General features: G+C 36.3%; 1 protein-coding gene across 3 annotated transcripts in view; it reads left to right on the top strand.

The window, feature by feature from the left end:
* Positions 1–27,251, top strand: part of LOC107197345 (alpha-actinin-2-like) — a 64,055-nt gene that overhangs the window by 30,567 nt on the left and 6,237 nt on the right. For all 3 annotated transcript variants that reach the window (XM_049464551.1, XM_049464552.1, XM_049464553.1), the window contains exons 11-18: positions 1,705–1,852; positions 3,107–3,257; positions 14,835–14,943; positions 16,927–17,067; positions 18,325–18,507; positions 22,085–22,219; positions 23,625–23,804; positions 26,797–26,943. In XM_049464551.1, coding sequence (XP_049320508.1) covers positions 1,705–1,852; positions 3,107–3,257; positions 14,835–14,943; positions 16,927–17,067; positions 18,325–18,507; positions 22,085–22,219; positions 23,625–23,804; positions 26,797–26,943 — 1,194 coding nt within the window. The remainder of the gene's footprint in view (positions 1–1,704; positions 1,853–3,106; positions 3,258–14,834; positions 14,944–16,926; positions 17,068–18,324; positions 18,508–22,084; positions 22,220–23,624; positions 23,805–26,796; positions 26,944–27,251) is intronic.

Genomic DNA, 27,251 nt, shown 5'->3' with positions numbered 1-27,251 from the left:
AAGTCATTAGCAAAACGGGATGATACTAAGAAAGATAAAACAAGACAAAGTGTGTATATGAGAGCTTGATAACTAGGTGCAATACTCGACAAGTTAACAGATGGAATTAAGTGGTTTAAATATCCAGGTGAACAGGTGTTAGTAATCTGGGTAGCTGGGTGAGCAGGAATGCTATGGCGTCACATGATGCTGAAAACTGGAGTCCATAGACAAGAGTTTAGAGTCTGGAACAGGCAGATTGACAGTGTCAGGCCCGACACAAAACTCCAGAAAAGAGCTAGAAAAGTGATTTCACACTGCAAACAAACAGTATCATGGTTCAGTAGATTCCAGACAGAGACCTCGTCTTTTAGTCAAACTAAATTCTAATTACAGCACCTTTCTCACCTGTTATTTCGGTTTGGACCACACTATAGAGGTGGGTGTGAAATCAGCTGACACTGAAAAAAATGATGAGTAAAATTTACTTTAAAAAAGTTTCGCAACTTTCTGCATTTGCTTTTTTTAAGTAACATTTAATTTCATGTAAATTTAAGTAACTTCAACTCAGTTTCAAGACTTAAATGTTACATAGAGAAAATAAGTGAACTGAACTTCAGTCAATCCTTTCTTTTAGTAAACTTTACTTAATTTCTGCATACAATATTACCTAATTACAATTACTTCATTTATACAATACTACTCAAATAATTTATGATACATAATATATAACATTATAATTCCTGATATTTAAATATTTTTATTTAAATTACACACATATTACACTGTCTCAACACATGGATGGCATGAAATACATTCTTTATACTAGTAAACTAAAAATAATGTATTACATGTCATCCATGTGTTTAAACAGTGAGACTTGGTCTGTTTACAAAATAAATCTTTTGAGATTATATAAATGTTTGAATGTGTATTTTAACTTAAAATATTTAAATTTCAGTAGTACTGTATAAATTATGTAATTGTAATTAGGTAATATTGTATGCAGAAATTAAAAACAGTAAAGTTTACTAAAAGAAAGGATTGACTGAAGTTCAGTTCACTTATTTACTCTGTGTAACATTTAAGTCTTGAAACCGAGTTGAAGTTACTTAAATTTATCTAAAATTAAATTTACTTTAAAAAAGCAAATGCAGAAAGTTAATTTTATGCATCATTTTGTTCAGTGTATAAACAAGAAATTGCGACACAATTTTTTACACTTTCTATTTATTATGGTTCTATAAGCCTTAGTAATGTATTTATGTATTTAAAGTAAAATTGGGGGCGCCGAGTGGTCCAGCGGTCTAAAGCGCTGCCACTGTGAGCGGGAGGTCGCAGGTTCGAACCCCTGCTCATGCAGCTTTGTCATCAATTGGCTCTGCTCCCTCTGGGTGGGTAGATGGCGCTCTCTCCCCACATCACTCCTAGGGTGATGTCCACAGCACAGGGCATCTGTGAACTGATGTATCAGAACCGAGTCGCTGTGCATTCCTCCGAGCGCGCTGGCTCGGAGGTAATGCTACATCAGCAGCAGCTTGAAAAGAAGTGGAAGCATGTGTTAGTCTTCACCCTCCTGGTGTGTTGGGGCATCACTAGTGATAGGGGGAGTCCTAATGAGTGGGTTGGGTAATTGGCCGTGTAAATTGGGGAGAAAATGGAAAAAAAATTAGAAATAAAAATAAAAATTAACGTAAAGTTTCTGCTGTGTTTATTGTGCTGTAGGACATTGCGAGTGCGTGGCAGGGTCTGGAACAGGTGGAGAAAGGCTATGAAGAATGGCTCCTCACCGAGATCCACCGCCTGGAGCGCCTTAATCATCTGGCTGAGAAGTTCAATCAGAAAGCCTCCACTCACGAGGCCTGGGCTAATGGTAGGGGCTGCAATTTATCTGTAGCACAGAGATAAAAGCTCTTTCACTGCTACAATAATTGATGAGACTCAGGTCCAAAAATGTCATAAAAGGCATCTGCCATCTATCTGAGTGCAGATATAGTATAGACCACTTCAACACACTGTTATTGAGGATACAGGAGCTTGAACACAATACATGGGATAAGAGTGAGTGGAGGCTCTTATCCCATGTATTGTGTTCAAGCTCCTAACAGTGTGTTGAAGTGGTCTATACTATATCTGCACTCAGATAGATGGCAGATGCCTTTTATGACATTTTTGGACCTGAGTCTCATTCAGCCTTACAGTCATACAGTATTTACAGCATCACAATGAATAACAGGGCAATGGAGAACCAGGCTAGGCAACTTCAGGACAGACGAAAGAGAGAGAGAACATATAGAAAAGAAAGAAGGAAGTAAAGAAGGAAAGTCGTAGGAGAGGCCTTGTACCAGAATGCAGGAACTGGAACCACGAATGGACAGCTCGATAACTAAGTGGCACACACCATTTTCAGATGAAAATGAGGGGTATATATATATATATATATATATATATATATATATACTTACACCCAGGTGAACAGGTGTTAGTAATCAGTAGCTGGGTGAGTGTGATCAGTGTAGTGTGAGAGTGCATGCTGGGAATTGGAGTCCACAGACAAGAGTTGCCTGCAGAATTTAAAAACAGGCAGACTGACATCGTCAGGACTGACACAAAAGTCCAGAAACAAATCTAAGAAAGTGTTTTCACACTGCAAACAAACCGAATCAAGGTTCAGTAGATCCCAAAAGAGAAAGAAAATGATTAGATCAGGGTTTATGTTTGGTATGTGAACCTGTAAAAGAAAAAGTTAGAGGGGCAAAAACAATAATGATTAAAGTATAGATAATGACACTAGTATAGAACAAGGTGTCGCCATATTTTCCTTCTAATTTAACAGGATTTCCAGATTTTTAGATTTCCACTGGAGCATTAGCATTAGCGGCTAACTGCTAGCAGTAATGTTAATGCCACTCCAGCAGTGGTTAGAAATAGGCAACAGGCTGATATTACACACCCCTGGACAGTCAACGAGATAGCGCTTAGCACGGTTAGCGGCTAATGCTAATGCTTCTCTAGCAGTGCTAGCAAGGGTTACCAGCAGATTACAGGCCGATAATACTCACCTCATACATGTAACATATATAATAGGTGATTCTGCACTCAGTAATAAGTTTAATATGTGCTGCAGGTAAGGACGAGCTCCTGATGGCGAAGGATTACGAGACGGCGTCTCTGACGGAGGTGCGAGCGCTGCTGAGGAGGCACGAGTCGTTTGAGAGTGACCTGGCGGCTCATCAGGACCGAGTGGAGCAGATAGCAGCCATCGCTCAGGAGCTCAAGTATGATTTATATTTCTTTAATCTGCTTTCAAATCAGATTACCGTATTTTTCGGACTATAAGGCGCACCGTATTATAAGGCGCACGATGAGTGAACGGTCTATTTTTAGTGTTAGTCCATACACAAGGCGCACTGGATTATAAGGCGCACTAAATGAAACTTTATTTATATCAGTAACAATAACTCTGAGCAATAAATCCTTCACAATATCTGTGAAAAATAACAACATCTCTGAGCAATAAATCAACAAGCACAGCAAGTACGTATTACTCCGCGACGCTCCTGACAACGGTAGCCAACGCTCCGACAGACCATAATATTATGTTGAAGCACAGCAAGTACCGCATTACTCCGCGAGGCTTCTGACTATAATAGCGTGTTGTGCCGAATTCGGTGAATAAAACGGTTTTAAAACAGAGATAAAGATTGGATACGTTTCATTTCTGGATGAAGTGATTTCCAGCGCTGTTTGGATATAACTGTGGATTACAGGAGACTGGATTGATGGATTCTCTTTAGTCTGGACGCGTTTTGAAGGTAGGACCTGTGGCTGAGCGCGGGTGTGTGTTCGGGGGGTGGCGGCAGTGACCGGAGGTTACCCCAGGACAAAAGGAGAGCCTTTTATTACTGGAAACATGCGCTCTGACGCAGCTCTAATTCATGAAACATACATCCTACAGTAAAAGCACAGTTCTGGAATCCGGAGAGCCAGACGGTTCGAATGGTGTATGACATGACCGCATTCGATGAAATATGGACGAACGATAAACGCAAATATGAGAGTTATGAATTATTAAAATCATAACCAAGGCATATTTCGCCCTAAATGTTTATTTTCTGAAAGGATATTCCGCTAAATAGGCTAAATAGCTCAAAAGCAGAGATTCTAAGCTTTAAAATGGTATATTGGATGTCTATATTGAACCTGTAACTGTTCATAACTATTCAGAAACACAGCCAGTTATGAAATATTAAATATTTCTGGCCCGCCGGTGGGCCAGCGCGTGTTAAGAGGTTAACTTTACTTAGAAGTGGGCGCTAAAAAGAAAGTTTGTGCTATTACCCCAGAACGGGTGGAAAGGAAAGTTTACCGGCACCTTGTTCTGGCCACGGAGCTACAGTGGAAACTAGCTACCCTGAGCCACAGCCGAGAGGCAGTACGGCAGTCAAAGGTAACCGCGCGCTAGCCCAAGAGGGGGATCTTTTTCTGGCGTGGGTGAGGAATTCTGCACAACAGAGCGCCGTGTACCATATAAAAATCGAGGTCAGTAAACACAAGCAAAATCCATACACAAGGCGCACTGCATTATAAGGCGCAATGACGATTTTTGGGAAAAAATAAGTATTTTAAGTGCGCCTTATAGCCCGAAAAATACGGTAAATCAAACACCCTTTTGAAAAGTGTTAAAGTTCTAAATTACTTTATAATCTAAAAGTCAGTGGGCAATGTAGCTTAATTTAACTTTCTAAATCTAAAAGTAAGTCAGGGTTACATAAAACTAAAAGTCTTCTTTCCTGGGGATGTCCTGATGAGGGCCAGTTTCACAATCATACCGTTTTTGAGGGTAGAGAGCACTTCAGTTTCTGAATCAGTTTCTCTGATTTTGCTATTTATAGGTTTATGTTTGAGTAAAATGAACATTGTTGTTTTATTCTATAAACTACAGACAACATTTCTCCCAGATTCCAAATATAAATATTGTAATTTAGAGCATTTATTTGCAGAAAATAAGAAATGGCTGAAATAACAAAAAAGAATGCAGAGCTTTCAGACCTTAAATAATACAAAGAAAACAAGTTCATACTATAGTTTTAGATATTCGTAAGAGTTTAGAAATCAATATTTAGTGGAATAATCCTGGTCTTTAATCACAGTTTTAATGCATCTTGGCATCATGTTCTCCTCCACCAGTCTTACACACTGCTTTTGGATAACTTTATGCTGCTTTACTCCTGGTGCAAAAATTTAAGCAGTTCAGTTTGGTTTGATGGCTTGTGATCATCCATCTTCCTCTTGATTATATTCCAGAGCTTTTCAATTTGGTAAAATCAAAGAAACTCATCATTTTTAAATGGTCCCTTATTTTGTCCAGAGCTGTATATTAACAGGTGAATTCTACATAAATAAATGCAAAATGTCTAATATTTCCCAATTTTACATTGTAATAATAAGAGTATAATACGAATTTAACTTTATTACTGACTAATTGCACACATTTTAGGTAATTGTGTTTATTTTAAATTGCTAATTTAGCTTATTTACCTTTTTTAGCTGTTTATCTTGATAACACATTATTTTTGCTGATGTTTTTTCAGTGTAATGTTGATTAGAAAGCTGAGGGGGTTCTCCTGTATGTCCATTGTTCTAAATGGGGACTGTAAATATAGAGGGACACCTGTTGGTTTCCCTCTGTTTCAATGCCATACTTCTGACTATGAAGGGAACACACACACACACACACACACACATATATACAGCTCTGAGGTATATTAGTCACTCTTCTATTTGTGGACAATGTGCTGTAGGGATGCCAGGTCTTTGTGCTTGTATGTCAGAGATAATGTTCCACTGCGTCGGTCTTCAAATCACACTTCATCTCTCAGCTCTAAGAAAAATACAATCAGTGTAAACGTCTATTTAATGGTTTTTAAAACTTGTGTTAAATATTAATGTTTGCGGGGGGCTCCAATTGATGCATTGGGCTAAGCGCTGCCACTATAATCAGGAGATTGCCGGTTCGAATCCCGTTCATGCAGCTTGCCATCAGCTGCCGGAGCCCTGAGAGAGGACAATCAGTCTTGCTCTCTCTGGGTGGGTAGAGTAAATGGCGCTCTTTTCCCTCATCACTCCTACGGTGATGTGGATCAGCACAAGGCTGCGTCTGTGAGCTGATGTATCGGAACCGAGTCGCTGCGCTTTCCTCCGAGCGTTAGCGCTGTGATGCTACTCGGTAATGCTGCTAGTCTTCACCTTCTGTGTGTTGGGGCATCCTAATGAGTGGGTTGGATTATTGGCCTTGCAAATTAAAATGGGGAAAATGGGATTAAAAATAAATTAATTAATTAAAAAAAAATAATAATAATAATAATAATAATAAAAAATAATAATAATAAAAAAAAAATATATATATATATATACATATACTGCCTCTTAACTGGTACTTTCCTCTGAACTGGTTTTCATTCATTTTCCCAATTTTCTAGTTTTTAATTCCTGTCCCTCACAATCAATTTTTTTTTTATTATAATTATAATTATTTACTTAATTCACAAAATTTTCAGAAGTGTGCTGCTACATCAGGTTGGGGAAGAAAATCAAAAAATCCAGTCATGGTTTTTTCTTTTTTCGTTTTTATCAATGTGGTTTTTGGAGGGAAGAAATTAAAAACTAGAAATAGGAAAAACAAGTAAAAATGGCCTTTTTTTTTTTTACAATACCAAATGTGAAAAAGCAAAAAAATTATGACTTTTTTTCACCAAGGAAAGTATCTGTAGTGTCTTTAAAGCTTAAAGTTGTATGTGGCAGCAGCAGTATATGGACAAGCATTGCCTTGTTGGAAAAGTGCACCAAAGTGTGCAAACATCAGAAAAAGTAGAGCCACTGTTCCGGTATCGTACGAAACTGCACTGTCTCTGTGTTCAACACCAAGATCAGCGTTAATCACACTTTGACACGTCCACGAGGTCTTTAAAATCATATGTCAGAGATAATAGCCAATAGCTGCAAATGTTTGTATAATTGTTTTAAAAGCAGCGCTATATATAAAAGTTTGTCATTTGGGCGGTCATTTTGACTGCCACATTAATGACACTCTTAAGCCTGTAGTGAACATGTCGTTCAGCTAAATGGTAAAATATTACCCCATTATCACCAACATGGCATGATTGCAGTAAGTGTATGTTATTAGATTATATAAGACCAAAATTAAATAGGGACCTTTTCCATATATGTTTTTCACATTACAAATATAGTCTGTGAAACATTTCGAGCCCAATAAAAGATTCTTTCATCTTTTGCTTTTTAATCCTACTTTTTTTTTTTTTTTTTTTTTTTTTTTACATTTTTTCAGATTCACAAACACATTTCAATATCAAACAAAGATAACCTGAGTTGACATAAAACCACTTTTTAATGACTATTGCCTAACCCGGTGTGAAAAAGTATTTGCCCCTAAATCTTATAACTTGGTTGTGTCATTCTTGGTAGCAACAACTGCAATCAAGCTTTACTGATACCTGGCAACAAGTCTTTCACATCTCTGTGGAGGAATTTTGTTCCATTCTTCTTTACAAAATTGTTTTAATTCAGATTTTTCTAAGCATGAACATCCTGTTTAAGATCATCCACAACATCTCAATCACACTTCATTTTGTTTTTCTTAAGCCATTTAGGGGTGGACTTCAGTTTGTGTGATTTTGGTCATTGTCCTGCTGCAGAACCCAAGTACACCTGAGCCTGAGGTCACAGACGAACAGATGGCCGGATATTTTTCTTCTTCAGGATTGTCTGATAAACAGCAGAATTCCTGCTTCCATCTATTACAGCAAGTTAAAGTCCAGCTGCTCCAGACCATCATCACACACACACACACACACACACACACTACCACCACCATGTTTTCTTGGGTTCTTTTGGGACCTCCTGGATGAGTTGTTCATGCCCTTTTGGAGTAATTTCAGTCAGTCGGCCGGTCACTCCTGGGAAGGTTCACCAGTGTTACATGTTTTCTCCATTAGTGAATAATAATGAATCACTGTGGTTCTCTGGAGTCCCAAAGCTTTAGAAATGACTCTATAACCTTTTCCAGACTGATAGATGATCAATGACTTGGTTTTGAGTTTCTTCAGATGGGGGTATAATAATAATGTAATCTGCTTCATGTTGTCAGACAGGTTCTATTTAAGTGATTTCTTGATTTTACAGGTCTGGCAGTAATCAGATTTCTCTTAATAAATGAAATCATTTAAAAAGTGCTTTTGTATATTTAACCTGGAGGTCAGTTTATTGTTGGAATATGCTTTACTTGACAGGTACATAATAAAGCTCACGCAGAGCTCAGCATGCAATAAGAAAATCTTGCACTGAACACAGTAATTAATAGGCGGCTGGTACAGGCATTAACAGATGGGGTGATATAACTGGATTTTTTGCATTGGTGCAGCAGCCATCTGTACATAATGATACATCTGACAGAAAGACCATATGAAAGAGTAGTGCCGTAGTTTAACACCCAATCCCTTTTTACCCCTTACCCCTACCACATATCTTTAGCTCTTATTATGAGTTTTTAATGTAAAAACCTCTTGCCCACGACTGGGTACTTAGAATAATGTAAAATATAAAACATATTCTTGTTGGTTTAACACTTTTTTTTACTAAATATTTCCATTGGCCCTATTTTAGCACATTTTTGGTTAGGGTTAAAAAACACGCAAAAGGCATGTACTAATTATCTTAATTAATGATGGGTGTGGTTAATTTTCGGCATAGCGAGAAAATAAACCAATCAGTGTGCCAGTCATCATTCCCTTTAAGAGCCGGGTGAGCTCTGACTTTGGCGTGTTCGTATCTTAACAGAGCGGTGCTTTTGTGCGTCTCAGCAGAGACAGATACTGAGCTGCTCGTTCACACTGTGAAGATACACCAGCAGCTCATTAAAGGGAACAGTAATGTTATTTTATTCTTTATTCTGTTTATTGCTGAGTTAAAAGCTGGATTTGCGCTGAACACGCTGCTCCTGCGTGGCTAAGATGGCTGAGGGTTTTAATCAGTCAGTGGCGCACCTGTATTTCCTGCTACAATCTACAATTACAACCTACTAAGCACACCTCACTTTTAGCAGACCACCACGCCCATCAGTGTAGATTTATTCCTAAACTCTGACGCTATTTTAACGGCGCGGGGGCAAGGCATTGAAATAGACTGTTAACCAGGTGTAAGATAGCAATGAGCATCATGACGCGCCTTATACAGGGTGTATGATAGGGCACCCATATGTTTTTCTTCATAGTTTGGATGACTTTATTATTAATGTACAATGCAGAATATTATTAAAATAGTAAAAAAAAAACACTGAAATTAAGCTGTGACCGGGGACATCTGCCTTTTAGGAAATAGACCTACTTTATAGACAATTATGAATAAACATTACATAATACAGAGAGCACTTCAGTTTCTGAATCAGTTTCTCTGATTTTGCTATTTATACGTTTATGTTTGAATAAAATTTTCATTATTGTTTTATTCTATAAACTACAGACAACATTTCTCCTAAATTCCAAATAAAAATATTGTCATTTAGAGCATTTATTTACAGAAAATGAGAAATGGCTGAAATAACAAAAAGATGCAGAGCTTTCAGACCTCAAATAATGCAAAGAAAAAAAGTTCATATTCATAAAGTTTTAAGAGTTTAGAAATCAATATTTAGTGGAATAATCCTGGTTGGTTTTTAATCACTGTTTTATTCATGCATCTTGGCATCATGTTCTCCTCCACCAGTCTTACACACTGCTTTTGGATAACTTTATGCTGCTTTACTCCTGGTGCAAAAATTCAAGCAGTTCAGTTTGGTGGTTTGATGGCTTGTGATCATCCATCTTCCTCTTGATTATATTCCAGAGGTTTTTAATTTGGTAAAATCAAAGAAACTCATCATTTTTAGGTGGTCTCTTTTCCAGAGCGCTATATGACAATCAACAGTAATATGACTGAAATCAATGAGAGTTATACCACATACATTTTCAAACATTTACAAGGGTTCATGTTGTTATTTCAGATCACATTTTATAAAAGAAACTTATGCAGAAATTTCAAATGCATTATTTCAGCTACATATAACATACAGTTCACATGCATTATTTATTTTATTTTTATTTAATATATATTATTTCCCCTCACAAATATGACATCAGCCCATGCACTACTGGCCATATACTGCCCTCTAGTGGAAACAAACTGAAGCCAAACTTCAAGCTCATTTTCTAAATTGAATTGCAAAAGTACGGCCATCCCAGTGCTCAGTTCCTGCTGCTTTTCCTTCACTCTGTGAAGCTCCAGCTCATCCCTATTAAATCACCTCAAATCACCATCTCAGTTCATCAGGTTTAGATCAGGGGATTAATGTGGAGGAACAACATTTTTTTACTGTTTACTACATAATTCCATATGTGTCCCTTAATTATTTTCATGTCTTTAATATTAATATACAATATAGAAAATAAATTAAATAAACCCTGGTGAAATATAATTAAAAATATATACTTAATTGTAATTAAAACACATTGAGAAATGTCTAAGTATGCTGTAAATATACTTACAGATTTATGTACTTCCCTATAATATATTAAAAGTACATTAATATTATTCTTTCATCAAATGTTTGATAGTAAACTTTGATTATACTTTTTAAAAAGTACAATATAATGTATTTAAAAAATAGACTACTATGAAGTTCACTTTTAGTTTAATGTAATTCTTTAATATACTTCTAAAATGTACATTTTTAGCAGTGTGTTAAAAACCACTGTTACAGTAGTTCACTTAAAGTACAATGCATCATGTAACTTTTTAGAAAGTTAATTTACTTTAAGTAAATTTGTATCATGCTAAAAATTGTAGAACAGTAAATAAAAATATATTTTTATACCAAACAAAGTACAGTATACTAGAAGTGTGCTACTTACAAAAGACAGAAAGAAGAAGCATATATGTTGTCTAATGTAAATAGATCACATATATTTAACATACATTCTTAGTACATTTCTAATATACCTGGTGTATAATAATAATAGTGATACAGTAGTAATTCTAACTCATTAAATATATTATAATTTTACTGTAAGCATATTAAAAAACTATGGGGTTACATACATGAAGTAGTGTAAATGTTTAAATGCTACTTAAGTATATTTAAAATAGTTCAATTTTAGTACAGATAAGTCAATTTAGCGCAATTTAAGTAAGACTTTTTGTACTATTTTTATACTGTAATTAAAGTATAATAAGTACAAAAAAGTTGTTTCATTTTATCACTCTTTAAATATACTGATTAATAATAAAGTGGCTACAAGAACACTTTAGTGCACTATAGTATAATAATGCTTAGTATACTTTAATCTACTGTTTTTCACTAGGGAAGAAATAGATAAAAAACATTGAATGAGAAAAGGTGTCCAAACTTTTGACTGGTGCTGTATGCAGTTCAGCAGTTAGAAAGTAGACTGGTATCTGTCCTGGACTGGCATGAACCACAGTAAGCCAGGTGCCCTTGAGTTGTCCACGCTGGTTTCTGAATGTGTGTGTGTGTGTGTGTGTGTGTGTGTGTGTGTGTGTGTGTGTGTGTGTGTGTGTGTGTGTGTGTGTCTAATTCCGGTCGCTGTGCCCAGGCAGGAATGTGTTTGGCGGTGTGACACGTCGTGGGTTCAGGGGCAGTTGACTTTGTCCTCGTGTACCTGCACTAAATCACTGACCAATTTAGATGGCATGTTAAAAACAGACCCCTGTATCTCTCTTTGTGTGTGTGTGTGTGTGTGTGTGTAATAATGTGCATATGTATATACAGCTCTGGAATATAATCAAGAGGAAGATGGATGATCACAAGCCATCAAACCACCAAACTGAACTGCTTGATTTTTTTGCACCAGGAGTAAAGCAGCATAAAGTTATCCAAAAGCAGTGTGTAAGACTGGTGGAGGAGAACATGATGCCAAGATGCATGAAAAAAAAACTGTGATTAAAAAGAAACAGTGTTATTTCACCAAATATTGATTTCTGAACTCTTAAAACTTTATGAATATGAACTTGTTTTTTTTTTTGCATTATTTGAGGTCTGAAAGCTCTGCATCTTTTTTTTTGTTATTTCAGCCATTTCTCATTTTCTGCAAATAAATGCTCTAAATGACAATATTTTTATTTGTAATTTGGGAGAAATGTTGTCTGTAGTTTATAGAATAAAACAACAATGTTCATTTTACTCAAATATAAACCTATAAATAGCTAAATCAGAGAGACTGACTGCAACTTTGCTTGAGGATACTTTCAAAGTTCTTGAAATTTAGTTTTGAATTGATTGACCTTATTTTATTTTCTTTATTTAGTTGAGTAGTTCTTGCTTCTCGTAATCTGGATTAGAACATTACTCAAATATTCACTATTCACTGTATACCTGTAACTCTACCTCTTCACTACTTTACTTTAACTGATGCTCTCAAACACTTTATTAAGAGACAAGAAATTCAAGTAATTAACTCTTGATGAGTTCAGCACAGCTGTTAACTGAAAGCCTGAATTTCAGGTGACTCTACCTCATAAAACTGACTGAGAATTCCATATGATTCACATTTAAAAATTATGAAAAAACACTGAATTTAAGGTGACTGAGCTAATCAATACAATCAGTAACTAATCATTGCCAGCGCTCTCTCTGTTTCTCTTTCTCTCTCTTTCTCTCTCTCTCTTTATCTCTCTATCACTCTCTCTCTCTTAATCTCTCTCTCTCTCTCTCTCTCTCTCTCTCTGTGGTGTATCAGTGTTGCTGGACTTTGGCCGTGGGCTGATCAGTGGATCAGTGGCTCTGGGAGATTTACAGTCAGCTTATCAGAACCTTCACACACGCACCTGGCTATATCGTCACACCAGCCTGTGTGTGTGTGTGTGTGTGTGTGTGTGTGTGTGTGTTCATGGACATACTGACCCTGAAAGGTTAACACGTCCAGTAGAGTCTGCCAAAGCACCACTGCATGACTTCAGCTCCGAGTTTAACACAACTTCCCACACACTCCCTGCCTCACACTGATACTCTACACCAGGGGTCGCCAATTAAGTTTGGCTGTGGGCCAGATATTTTCCAAGCCATTATGTGGTGGCCACAAAAAAAATCTGTTTTGTAAAATGAAGTGTAATGGGATGGAAAGCTACAGACTAGTAGCTCTCCAGCCCAGAGGGTTGTTGAACCCAATTGCAGCACAGTTGATCTCAAAGCACACTGCTCCCCACAAGGAATCGAACCCATGTGGTCAGGGTCACAGTTCAATACACTACCACTGCTACGGCTAGTGAATTGGGCGGTAGGGAGCCTAAGAACACAGAAGAACAGGCGAAAACTAAAGTCATGCCGAGCGGGACAGAGAGAGACAGGGGTGGAATGTAAACAAAAGCTCACTAATAAGCATTTTATTTATATATATATATATTTTTTTAAATTATAATTCGTTATAGCCCAAACAACCTTACAGGCCAGATGTTTCATGTTTAAAGGGGCACTAAACCCCCTGATTTTATCTGACTTCACCCTCAGCTCAAATTTGAAAAGGGTTAAACATGGAAGGGGTAGTTTGGGATGGGCACTGGCTGATGTATGGGTTTAGTGTGTCTCTGATAGCGGTAGCGAGATGCAGATGATTGGACGTCATCAGCAGGGGGAGGGCAGGGGAATTTTTGATTATTGACTGATTTGCATATTGTGATGTGTCTGCGTACCAAAGTACACAGAAACATCATCCACGCCTATAATAGCACAGTTGAAACTGAGAGGCAGAAATTGCCAAAATAAAAGTGTTTTTACAAGGTTAGGAAATGTTTATAACAATTTTAAGCAGGACTGGTATGTTTTATTACTTCAAAAGAACACATTTCAGCTATTAATGAAAAATATATATGGTTTAGTGTCTCTTTAAGTAACAGTACCAGGGCCTTTTATATAACAAACACACAAAATAATTAATACAAAACTAGAATAAAAAGAAATCCTATAATTAATAAGCAAAATAAACTTAAATAAAAAATAAATATACAAATAAAGGGAAATTAAATTATACTTAAAAGTTCAGGAAAATGTTGAATTGCACTTTGCGTTCAAACCTGAATTCTTTATTTAGTCAATTTAGCCCAATTTAGTCAACATCCAACCCAAAAGTCTCAGTTAAATACATAAAGATGGCACTTGTCCACCTTCCAAGTCCTTTATAGTGCCCATATTTTAAAAAACATAAAATACATTTGGTCTTTTAGAGCAGAAGAAAATGATTCTAAATGTATGATGCACTGTGTAACTTTGTTAAAATCAATCTTACTTTCATTGGTGTTTCTGTATCTTTCAGCTTGTCCAGAAAGGCATGTGTAAAGAGTGTCCTTTAGGGGTGGGGCTTTTATGATTTGCATTTTTCATACTGTCTCACCTTTTCTCGATTTGGGGTTGTGCATAAATATGCTTCGATATACAATTAAGCTCTCTAACAATTCGATTTGGAATAGATAGCGATGCTTGTTGCTATCTTACACCCCGTCAACAGTCTATTTTCATGTCTTGTGCCCGCACTGTTAAAATAGTATCAGAGTTTAGTAATAAATCTACACTGATGGGTGTGGTGGTCTGGAAGTGAGGTGTGTTCAGCTAAATTTCTGGTGTGTTTCTAATTTGGTGATGGGAAATACAGGTGCGCCACTGACTGATTAAAACCCTGACAACAGTCAACAGTCAGCCACCCATTCTTCTCTTCTTGTGGAGCATATTGTGTGTGTATTTATCTCCCGGAAGTATGTAGAGTAATGTATGATGATAATGTGTGTGTTCACAGTGAGCTGGATTATCACGCTTCAGCCACCATTAACGAGCGCTGCCAGAGGATCTGTGACCAGTGGGACCAGCTGGGAACTCTGACTCAGAAACGCAGGGAGGCACTGGAGGTAAAACACACACACACACACACACACACACACACACTGCATCCCCAAATGATGAACAAATCCAAAACCCGCCACATAACAACAATTTTCTGTGAGCAAATAATGTACAAAAAGTGTAATTATCTTAATAACATTTTTTTCCAATTTATAACACAATAAAATGACGTGTAGCACAATTTTTAAAACTGACACACACAGGGTATAACCTCTTCTTAAGTCTTCAAAACCCTAAATGGCATATTCCGCCAAAACTGTGCCATTTCCGTCCCCAAGGAATTACGTGTATAAATGTGCACACAAAATAACTTTAAAATATATTTTATTATTAATCATAGTGTCTTGTGCATTGACCTAATTGCAAAAGTAAGATGTGTAATTAAAACATTGATAAAAAAAAACTACTTATAACACTGACAAAATAGCATCTGTTACCTGTCCCCTCCACTCTCTAACTGTAAAATTTACCAAGAAATATAAATATTATTCCTTTTTTTTTGCATTGCTGTGTGATGTGAATCACATGTTCAAATACACATTTGTGTCCCTGGGTTTTACTCATTCCAATTAAAAGCAGCACTTATTAAATGCACTGAAGACGGTTGTTACGACCCGGTCTAGGGTCAGGCCGTAACAAAAAATTAGAGTGGGCTCTCTCCCCAGACCCTCTGCCAGACCAAGCACCAGACACTGAAAATGAATTAAAACAGGATGAATTTATTGATAAAAATAAGGGAATATGACTTCAGGAGTGAGCATAGGCCAAAATAACAAAAAAACCAACTAACAAACAAACAGAAAACTAACTTAACCTGCAAAATAAAGAAAACAAAATACATAAACTACCCTGACTCCCTGTCACCAAAACAGGAGAAAAAGGTAGCCAAACAAAATGGCACTCACCCCCTACTTTACCCAAAGGCTAATATATATTGAAGCAAAAACTAAAGCAACACACAGAATACAAAATGGAGGTGCCAGGTTGGTCTGAGCAGGAAGTTGTTCCAGGTCAGGAAAGGGGAGGAGCCCTGAACGTCTCTCCCAGGTCAGGTTTCCTCTTGCCCTTTTGTAGAGTTCGCCCCCAGTGGCCAATCATGGTCCTACAACCAAAAACCAAACAAAAACAGCACAGAGGACACACAAAGAAAAACCAATACGACCAGGGGTCGTAACAACGGTTCTCTGCATAAGACACACAATCTGATATAAAGTCACACGTTTCCATTTCATAACACTGCTATTCAAAATCAACATGAACTTATTGTAAAGTCCGAAACTATTTGTATGCATGTGAACAATCTGAAGAATGTTCTACAATTTGAACTGTTTTATTATCATAGCAAAGCTTACTAAAGATGAAAATGCTTCTCGTTATGGCCAACAGTGTGTAGTTGGTCATACAGAAATCTGGTAGTATGAATGTAGTATGAAATGTATGTTATGTGGTGTAAAATTAAATTTTGATAATGTTATATGTAGTTTTGGTTGCAGTGCTTTATTGTGCAGGATTTGAGATATTTTGCAGTTTGGGTGTTGGGAGGTTTTGTGAATTATGTTAATTAATTTTGATAAAACCTAATCCTAATTTACAAAATTGTGTTTTAGCAATTGAAAAAAACATCTATACCCAATCACAGGTGTGTCACTTGCCATTCGCTTTAAGAGCCAGTTGTGCTCTGACTTTGGCAAATTGCTGTTTTAATGGCACAGCTACCTGGACGTGTTCAACACTTCTCAGAAAAGGAAACTGTCCTGCTCTTTGTTTGGCGGGGTGTAAGATAGCAATGAGCATTGTGACGCTCCTGTAAATAGGGTAGCAACTAAAGGATCTCTGCTTTGTAAATATTCAGTGAGGTATATGTACATATGTATAACACTAGTCAGTTATATTAGATCTAACTCACTGTTTAGTGGATAGATAGAAGTAAGTTGATGCTTCATGCAGCATGTTTTGTTTGTGTGTGTGTGTGTGTGTGTGTTCATAAGAGGACAGAGAAGCTGCTGGAGACGATTGATCAGCTGTTCCTGGAGTTTGCTAAAAGATCTGCTCCGTTTAATAACTGGATGGAGGGAGCGATGGAGGACCTGCAGGACATGTTCATAGTGCACAGTGTGGAGGAGATAGAGGTAAACATATACAAGCCTTGAGTTGGGGAGCCGAGTGGTCCAGCGGTCTAAAGCGGTTTAAATCCCAGTCATGCAGCTTGCCATCAGCTGCCGGAGCCCTGAGAGAGCACAGCCAGTCTTGCTCTCTCTGGGTGGGTACAGATGTAGATGGCGCTCTTTCCCCTCATCACTCCTAGGGTGATGTGGATCAGCACAAGGCTGCGTCTGTGAGCTGATGTATCAGAACCGAGTCGCTGCGCTTTCCTTCAAGCATTAGCGCTGTGATGCTACTTGGTAATGCTGTTCAAAAAGAGGCGGAGTCTGACTTCACATGTATCGGAGGAGGCATGTGCTAGTCTTTACAGTCCTTGTGTTGTAGCATCACAGCTACAGGTGGGATAATCGGCCTAGCTGTTAGCTTTGTTAGCTTTGATTCGCTTTTTCCATTCATTTTATTTTTCCGTTCCGCCTTAAATGCTGCAGCCCCTGCCGTCAGTTGCACCGTTTAAGGTGGAACGGGAAAGTTAGATAAGCTAGCTAGCTACTAAGACTACTGAAACTACTAGTGATCGTTTTATGCTTGTTTTGAAGAATTCGGCCATAAAACATTGAAACTACACATTAAACTATGGTAATATAGTGCTAATCATCACTTTTAACAAGGAAAATACTTTTTTTATTACATTTGTGGGTTTCTTTTGTCACTTGTTCCGCCATCTTTCCAGTGATTCTCATACCCCTTTGTTTAAAGTGTGCATCTGAAAAAAAATCTTTGTATGAGGCCTTTGTTCAAGCACTATTTAACAAAGCAACATTATGCATCATTTTACCTGTAATAGAAAGTATAACATTATCATTCTTGCACCAGTAGTGCTGGTTCTGTATCTTTCAGCTTGTCCAGAAATGCATGTGTAAAGCGTGTCCTTTAGTGGCTTTTACATATCAAATCTTTCGTTATGTTGCTTTAGATCAAGCTTAATTATCTGCCTCTAGACAATAGTTTAAGGGATTTTATGGCATTTTATGGCAACTTTACAGGTGAGAGATAAAACATTCTTAATTTTTTTGTGAAAGTTATTGTAAAAAGAGTTTATTTCAAGTCATTTTGGAGAATTTCTATTGGTTCATTTATCAGGAAATTTTGACACAGTGTAAGAAACAGTTTGTCTCTTCAAATTATTTAGTAAATAAAAAAAAATCCGCAAAAATTGAGATACTTGTTGTTTATTGGACAGCAATGATATATATGTGTGTGTGTGTGTGTGTGTGTGTGTGTAGAATCTGATGGGAGCTCATGACCAGTTTAAAGCGACGCTGCCGGAGGCCGATACAGAGAGACAGGCCATTATGAGCATCTATAACGAGGTGCAGAAGATCGCCCAGAGCTACGGCATCGCCCCCAACCTCACCAACATGTACTGCAGCATCACCCCCGCCGAGATCAGCCAGAAGTGGGAGCAGGTATGATGAAGGATTTACTGTGAGAGAGTTTATATCCTGCTATAGACACAGTTTTGATCTAGTGATGTAGCAATAATAATGTTATATATAGATATATGATGCATTTTTCAGTATATTCAAAGCAATTAAAGCATTTTTAGCTGTGATTGGATGCTTATTTGACAGATAAAAACACATATCTGCCCTAGTGAAAAAAAGTAGATTAAAGTATAATAAGCATTATTATGCTATAGTGCACTAAAGTGTTCTTGTAGCCACATTATTATTAATCCGTATATTTAAAGAGTGCTAAAATGGAACAAATATTTTATATTAACTTATTATACTTTAATTACAGTATAAACATAGTTCAAATGTCTTACTTAAATAGTGCTAAGTGTACTTATCTGTACTAAAATTGAACTATTTTACATATATTTAAGTAACATTTAAACATTTAAACTACTTCATGTATGTAACCCCATATTTTAAATAAGCTTACAATAAAATTATAATACATTTAATGACTTTTACAACTGTATCACTATTTATTATACACCAGGTATATTAGGAATGTACTAAGAATATATGGTAAATATATTTACATTAGAGTACAAATAGATATGCTTCTTGTTCCTGTCTTTTGTAAGTAGCGCACTTCTAGTATACTTTGTTGGGTATAAAAATATATTTTAATATACTGTACTACAATTTTATTGTGTTACAAATTTACTTTAATTTTAAACTTTCTAAAAAGTTACATGATACCTTGTATTTTAGGTGAACTATTGTAACGGCTGTTTTTAACACACTTTGCTAAAAATGTACAAAAGTATATTTGGAACTAAGTATTTTAGAAGTATATTGTCAGGGTTGACCCAGGCAGAGAGACGAGGAGGCGGACGTATACACAGGTAGGGCGAAATTTATTAAATAAATATAAATAAACAAGTAAACAAGAAACAAAGAAAACAAGAAACAGAGGCGAGCTAAAACTAACAAACAAACAAGAGATACTAAAGATACTAAAGATAAACAAACAGGAAGACTATAAAACTAGGCAGGATAAACTAAAACAGGGCAAGGGAATAAACTAGGGAAAACACAGGGAACTAGAAAATAACAGAATAAACAGGAAGATAAATATATACTACAAACAAATAGGGAGACTAAACAAGGAAAACAAAATGAATAATGAAACAAGACTATGAACTAAACAGAGCAAGGATAATAACAAGGATTAAACTAAGATAGACACGGAGAGAAACACGGAGAGAAAATCTGGGAACACGGGAAGACAAACGACAGGAGACAGTGCAAAGACCGACAGAGGACAAGTAACAGAGGAAGTCTATATAACTAAACAGGAAACACACTGGGAGTGGAAACACCTGGGGAAGGGGTGGAGCTACAAATGAGACATGAGGTAATGGAAAATCACAGGCAGAACACAGGGGCACGGGTCACGTGGGACAACACAGGCACGAGGACAGACAGGAAACAGGGCCAGGCGTGACATATATTGATAGTATGAAGTATACTTCATAGTATTCTATTTATTTAAATGCACCATATTTTCCTTTTTAAAAACTATAATCAAAGTTTAATTTGAAAAATTTGATGAAAGCATAATATTAATGTACTTTAAATGTATTTTAAGTAAGTACAAAAAAACTGTTAGTATATTTAAAGCATACTTAGACGTTTCTCAATATGTTTTAAGCACAATTAAGTATTTTTTTCACCAGGGAAGCACCACATTTGATTTAAACAGATAACAAAATAAACATACATACAGTAAAACAGAACAAGGAATTCTCATTTTTAACTATAAGTATATTTTATCCTGTGAGTCGAGCTGAAGAACAAAGTGTAGTTTCTCCAGATTTCTCCTGGATGCTCCTCAGCCAGCATGTGCATATTATTATGTTCAGTTCCGTCAGCAGCTCACCTGATTTAACAAATTTACCAGTAATTTACCAAACCAGGTGTTGATTAATATGATGAGAACTAGAAATAAAACTCTATTAAACTCAGATGAGGAGGAGAGATTAGGAGATGTTGTTTTAAGGAAAACAGGGCTGTTAAAGCTCTAACTGCTTTTTGTAAAATTGTTGTTTGTATTTATTGTAATGCTGTAATGTGGTTTACTGAGCTAATAAACACTTACTGCACAGATTAGAAGCTTTTTCTTTAATTAAAATTTCCACAGGTGCCTGAAACATTTGCACAGTACTGTAGTCAGTAAAGCATTTATAGCTGTGATTGGATGCTTATTTGAGCTTAACTTGATTCAAACAGATAAAAAAAAAAAACACATATCTGTGGAATATCTTTATAATCTATATTTTACACTTTGTTGTATGAGATCTAGATTGGATTTACATCTTATTTTAAAATGTATGTCACAGCTCAGAAAGGAAATAATTCTCTTTACTGGATTTAACCAACTAATATAACTCTGGCGATCAGCTGAGTTGAGGCAACTCCAAGGTGTTCACTTTGTTTTTCATCAGCCAATCAGAGGTGGACTTGCTAGTCTGTTTTGGATCATTGTCCTGCTGCAGAACCCAAGTTCATTTCAGGTCGCAAAAAGATTGTTGCTGTTAAGAGTGGCCCAACCAGTTATTACACTTTTTCACAAAGGGCCATGTAGGTTTGAATTTTATTTTAGTTACTATATTTCAGTAATTCAGTTCAAAATGTGAAACTCATATATTATATAGATGTACACAGAGTGATCTATTTTAAACGTTTATTTCTTTTATTGTTTATGAAAACCCAAAAATCAGTGTCTCAGAACATTAGAATATTATATAATACCAATTGGTACTTTTGGAAGTACTGTGGGCAGTGTGCCAAGTCCTGCTGGAAAAAGAAATCCACATTAGATTTTGTGGGAAAATGCACTGACTTTGGACTTGAACACAGTGGATCAACACCAGCAGATGACATGTCTCTCCAAACCATCACTGATTGGTGGAAACTTCACACTAGACCTCGAGCAGTTTGGACTGTGTGTCTCTCCACTCTTCCTCCAGACTCTGCTCCCTTGATTTATAAATGAAATGTAAAATGTACTGATGATCAGTGATGGTTTGGAGAGTCATGTCATCTGCTGGTGTTGATCCACTGTGTTTTATTATCAAGTTTAAAGTCAGTGCAGTTTTGTTTTCCCACAAAATCTTACAGCACTTCATGCTTCCCTCTGCTGCTGACAACTTGAAAAAATGTTATGGAGATGTGGATTTCATTTTCCAGCAGGACTTGAAACACTGCCCACAGTACTGCCAAAAGTCTCAATTGGCCTTATATAATATTATAATCCTCTGATTTTTGGGTTTTCATTGGCTGTAAGCTATAATTATAATCAACAATAAAAGAAATAAACGCTTAAAATAGATCACTCTGTGTTTAATACATCTATATAATATTTGAGTTTCACATTTTGAACTGAATTACTGAAATAAAGTGACTTTTTTAATGATATAATTTTTTTAAGATGCACTAGTGGATTGTATCCACAAGCTGACAGTACTTTTTTCTGACAAATAAATTGTGTATTGTCTAAATCGTGTGTTATATGTGTGTATTAAAGGTGAAGAGGCTGGTTCCACAGAGGGACAGTTCTCTGCGGGAGGAGTTGTCCAGGCAGCAGTTGAACGAGAGGATGAGGAGGCAGTTTGCAGCTCAGGCCAACTCTATCGGACCCTGGATACAGGCTCGCATGGAGGTGAAGCACCGGCACCAGTGCAGTAGCATCTGTGGATTGTACACTGAAAAAAAATATGAGTAAAATTTACTTTAAAAAAGTTTCGCACAGGAGGTCGCAGGTTCGAGGGCGCAGGGCATCTGTGAGCTGATGTATCAGAACCCAGTCGCTGTGCTTTCCTCCGAACGTTAGCACTGTGATGCTACTCGACTATAATGCTGCATCAGCAGCAGTTCAAAAAGAGGCGGAGTCTGACTTCACATGTATCAGAGGAGGGATGTGTTAGTCTTTACCCTCCTGGTTTGTTGGGGCATCACTAGTGATAGAGGGGGGTCCTAATGAAAATGGGAAAAAATTGAAATTAAATAAAAAAATAAAAAATAAAAGTTTTGCAACGTTCTGCACTTTTTTTTAGTAAATTTAATTCAGATAAATGTAACTCAGTTTTCAAGACTTAAATGTTACATAGAGTAAATAAGTGAACTGAACTTCAGTCAATCCTTTCTTTTATTAAACTTTACTTCATTTCTGCACACAATATTAACTAATTTCAATTACTTAATTTATACAATATTAATCAAATAATTTATGATACATACGTTTAAAAAGAATGTATTACATGTGTTTGAGACAGTGAAATATGTGTGTTTTAACTAAAAATATTTAAATTTCAGGAATTATAATATATTACGTATAATATTGTATCAATTAAGTAATTGTAATTAGGTAATATTGTATGCAGAAATTAAGTAAAGTTTACTAAAAGAAATGATTGAGTCATCAAAAATAAATGAAGTAAAGTTTAATAAAAGAAAGGATTGATTCAGTAAAAATAAATGAAGTAAAGTTTAATAAAAGAAAGGATTGATTCAGTAAAAATAAATTAAGTAAAGTTTACTAAAAGAAAGGATTGATTCAGTAAAAATAAATTAAGTAAAGTTTACTAAAAGAAAGGATTGAATCAGTAAAAATAAATTAAGTAAAGTTTAATAAAAGAAAGGATTGATTCAGCAAAAATAAATGAAGTAAAGTTTAATAAAAGAAAGGATTGATTCAGTAAAAATAAATGAAGTAAAGTTTACTAAAAGAAAGGATTGATTCAGTAAAAATAAATGAAGTAAAGTTTACTAAAAGAAAGGATTGATTCAGTAAAAATAAATGAAGTAAAGTTTACTAAAAGAAAGGATTGATTCAGTAAAAATAAATTAAGTAAAGTTTAATAAAAGAAAGAATTGACTGAAGTTCAGTTCACTTATTTACTCTGTGTAACATTTAAGTCTTGAAAACTGAGTTAAATTGATCTGAGCAAGTTACTATTGAATATCAGGGTGAAAGAAGGAGGAGAATAATAAAGTATCCAGAGAACTGCAGATTATGGAAAAAAGGAGGTGGTGATAATGTTGTGGTTAATGTTTGTGTGCTGTAGGAGATCCTGCACAGCTCGGTGGACGCCGGCGGTACTCTGGAGGATCAGATGAATCAGCTGAAGCAGTACGAGAGCATGATCATCAACTACAAAACCAACATAGACCGACTGGAGGGAGATCACCAGGTCATCCAGGAGTCGCTCATATTCGATAACAAGCACACCAACTACACCATGGAGGTACACACACTGATACACACACCAACACACACATTCATATACACATACAGGGGTTGTACAATGAAACTGAAACACCTGTCATCATTTTAGTGTGGGAGGTTTTGTGGCTAAATTGGAGCAGCCTGGTGTTCAATCTTCATTAATTGCACATTATTGCACCAGTAAGAGCAGAGTGTGAAGGTTCAATTAGCAGGGTAAGAGCACAGTTCTGCTCTAAATATTGCAATGCACACAACATTATGGGGGACATACCAGAGTTCAAAAGAGGACAAATTGTTGGTGCACGTCTTGCTGGCGCATCTGTGACCAAGACAGCAAGTCTTTGTGATGCATCAAGAGCCACGGTATCCAGGGTAATGTCAGCATACCACCAAGAAGAACCAACCACATCCAACAGGATTAACTGTGGACGCTGTAAGAGGAAGCTGTCTGAAAGGGATGTTTGGGTGCTAACCCGGATTGTATCCAAAAAACATAAAACCACGGCTGATCAAATCACGGCAGAATTCAATGTGCACCTCAACTCTCCTGTTTCCACCAGAACTGTCCCTCACCACAATCAATTATTGTGCTCTAAAACCAGGTGTTTCAGTTTCATTGTCCAACCCCTGTATATTCATATACTGTATTTAAGTTTGGGCTATCATCGTTAAGGGAGAACTCTTGTGTAAAATGGACTTTTGTTGTAGTAAATCATGATAAAAGTTCTTACCTTTGATGAATAGCACACCTGCGCTCTCCCACAGCGTTCCGAGATCCAGAAAATTTAACAGTTTTTCCAAACACCCTTCAGACACATAATTTGCCTGATAAATTGCTTTTTCCACCGTTATCCAGCTCAAAGTAGCTCCACACCTCTTATCCAGAATCTGGAGAGCCCTGACATTCAAAACAAGGCGTTAATAACTTAAAAAAAGTGCACAAGAAGCTTATTAAAAAAAACAGTGTTTACATCCTATAATGCTAGCTTCAGCTCTGAGCGCCGCCATCACTGTACTGATAATGACATAGACATATATATACATAGACTCTGCATAGCGTAGAAGCCGACACCAGGAGGCAGGTTATGCGAAGTCTATGTATATATATATATATATATATATATATATATATATATATATATATATATATATATATGTGTCATTATAAGTACAATGATGGTGCCGCTCTGAGCTGAAGCTAGCATTGTGGGATGTAAACAACGGTTTTTAATTACGCAAATAATACACCACAAAATTTGACCCCACCCCTGCCCCGCCCGCTTATGGTAAGAACGTGATGTGCTCTCGATCTAACCCAACTATAATATATCCTGATAAGGCGCAGTTTAATCTGATATATTAGCCAGATAAAATACTGCTATGAACAAACGCTGTCTCTGCTGCTGCTCCATGCTGTTTACACACTAAGAACACAGTATGTGCAGCGTTCACTGCTCACATCTGCGCTGCACATCCTATTGAAAACACTGTGTTAAAAAAAACGGATTTTTTTTGTGTGTTCTGTGTTAAAGCAGCTTCACACTACACAGATATACAGATATACACACTGAAACACAGAATCTTCTCACTATATTTACTTTGTTGCTGTTCCCACACCAGACAGCTCTGATCAATCAGAGGAGACGATGTGCTCGCGTGCTTTATTGGTCTTATTAGTGCGCTTTTTGGTGCGTTTAGGTTTTTATGCCTGTGTGAAACCAAACCAAACAGAAGGGGAAACACTTCAAATATACAAACTCATCAACTGATCCGGATCATAGAAACTAAAAACTACAACTACACTCTGTCCCAAGTCACACTATGATTGGTTTATTTCACGTTACACTTAAAACACACCCATGATTAATCAATTAAGAGATGAAGTGCATGCCTTTTATGCTTTTTGAGAGAAGCGAAATGTACTTTTCCCGTCGTTATGATAGCAAAGACATCACCAAAGACACTAGAGGCACTAAATTACTAAGTTTGCCTAAAGATGGATAAAATATGGCCGTTATGGTTCAGTGGGTTTATCCTGTAACATGGTATAAGAGTATGGAGGACCAAAACTGGCAAAATTAAAAAATAAATAAATTAATTAATTAATAAAAATGTAAGTAAATCACTCAAAAAAGTAATTTGGTGATTAAAACAGTAAAGAATAATTATAATTAATATGAAAATAAATACATGTACATAAAAATAAATATGTTAAATTGTTATTTATTAGTTTAATTTCTCTTTTGATTCTTTTGTTTATTTATTTACATATATATATTTATTCCTGCATTCATTTATTTCCTGATTTATTTATTTCCCAATTTATTTATTTCTGTTTTTCCTTTTCTGTTTTTCCTTTTCCTTACATGATAATGAAGGGGCTGTCCAGCAATGACGTCACAGTGTCTTAGCATTCCTATTGGTTAATTGATGTCAGATTGATTACAAGTCATGTACATGTCTTGCCCCTTTGGCGGTAACTTTGGTTACGTAGAAGATTATTATAAAACACGCCCCTTCATTATCATCTAAGGACAAGGAAATACAGAAATAAATAAATCAGGAAATTAATGAATGCATAAATAAACAAATAAATTAAAAAAAAATATATATATTTATTTTTATATTAATCATAATTATTCTTTACTGTTTTAATCACCATATTACTTTTATTGAGTGATTTACTTACATTTTTAATCTAATTTTTTTTTAAATAAGAGTAGTGTAAATTATGTGATTTCTGAGATAAAGATCAGGTGAATTCTTGCTTTTTAGTGTATTGAGGTTGCTGGAAATTTTAAATTACAGTCATTATTCGTACGGCTACAAAGTGCAGCTGTGTGTAAACATACCACCACTTAAAAGTGCCAATTACTGTGGATACAATATAAACAGGTCCTAATTGCCCACATCCTGAAAGCTCACACATGTAGACCCATCATCACATCCATAACTCCCCCCTGCAGCATTAGTGTTAATCTGTGGGTGGTGTCTCCGCCGTGTCTCTGCAGCACATCCGCGTGGGCTGGGAGCTCCTGCTCACCACCATCGCTCGCACCATCAATGAGATCGAGACCCAGATCCTCACCCGCGACGCCAAGGGCATCAGCCAGCAGCAGCTCAACGAGTTCCGCTCCTCCTTCAGCCACTTCGACCGGGTAACTCCACCCAGCATCTCACACTGACAGATAACAAATCCCAGCATGCAATTTCCTACAATGTAAATTAATAGTGAAGTGATCCAGACTATGAAGGAACACATAAGGACTCATGTTGCGACTTAAAATTACTGTTAAACAAACCAAAATACTCTGTTTCTGAAGCTGATGAACTTCTCCTGCACTGAGAAAAATGATGAGTAAAATTTACTTTAAAAAAAGTTTCGCAAATTTCTGCATTTGCTTTTTTTAAGTAAATTTAATTTCAGATAAATTTAAGTAACTTCAACTCGGTTTCAAGACTTAAA

This window comes from Astyanax mexicanus, chromosome 15, assembly GCF_023375975.1.
Source record: "Astyanax mexicanus isolate ESR-SI-001 chromosome 15, AstMex3_surface, whole genome shotgun sequence".
Lineage (NCBI taxonomy): Eukaryota > Metazoa > Chordata > Actinopteri > Characiformes > Acestrorhamphidae > Astyanax > Astyanax mexicanus.
Note: the sequence above shows the minus strand (reverse complement) of the source record. Positions and strands in the feature narration are given on the sequence as shown.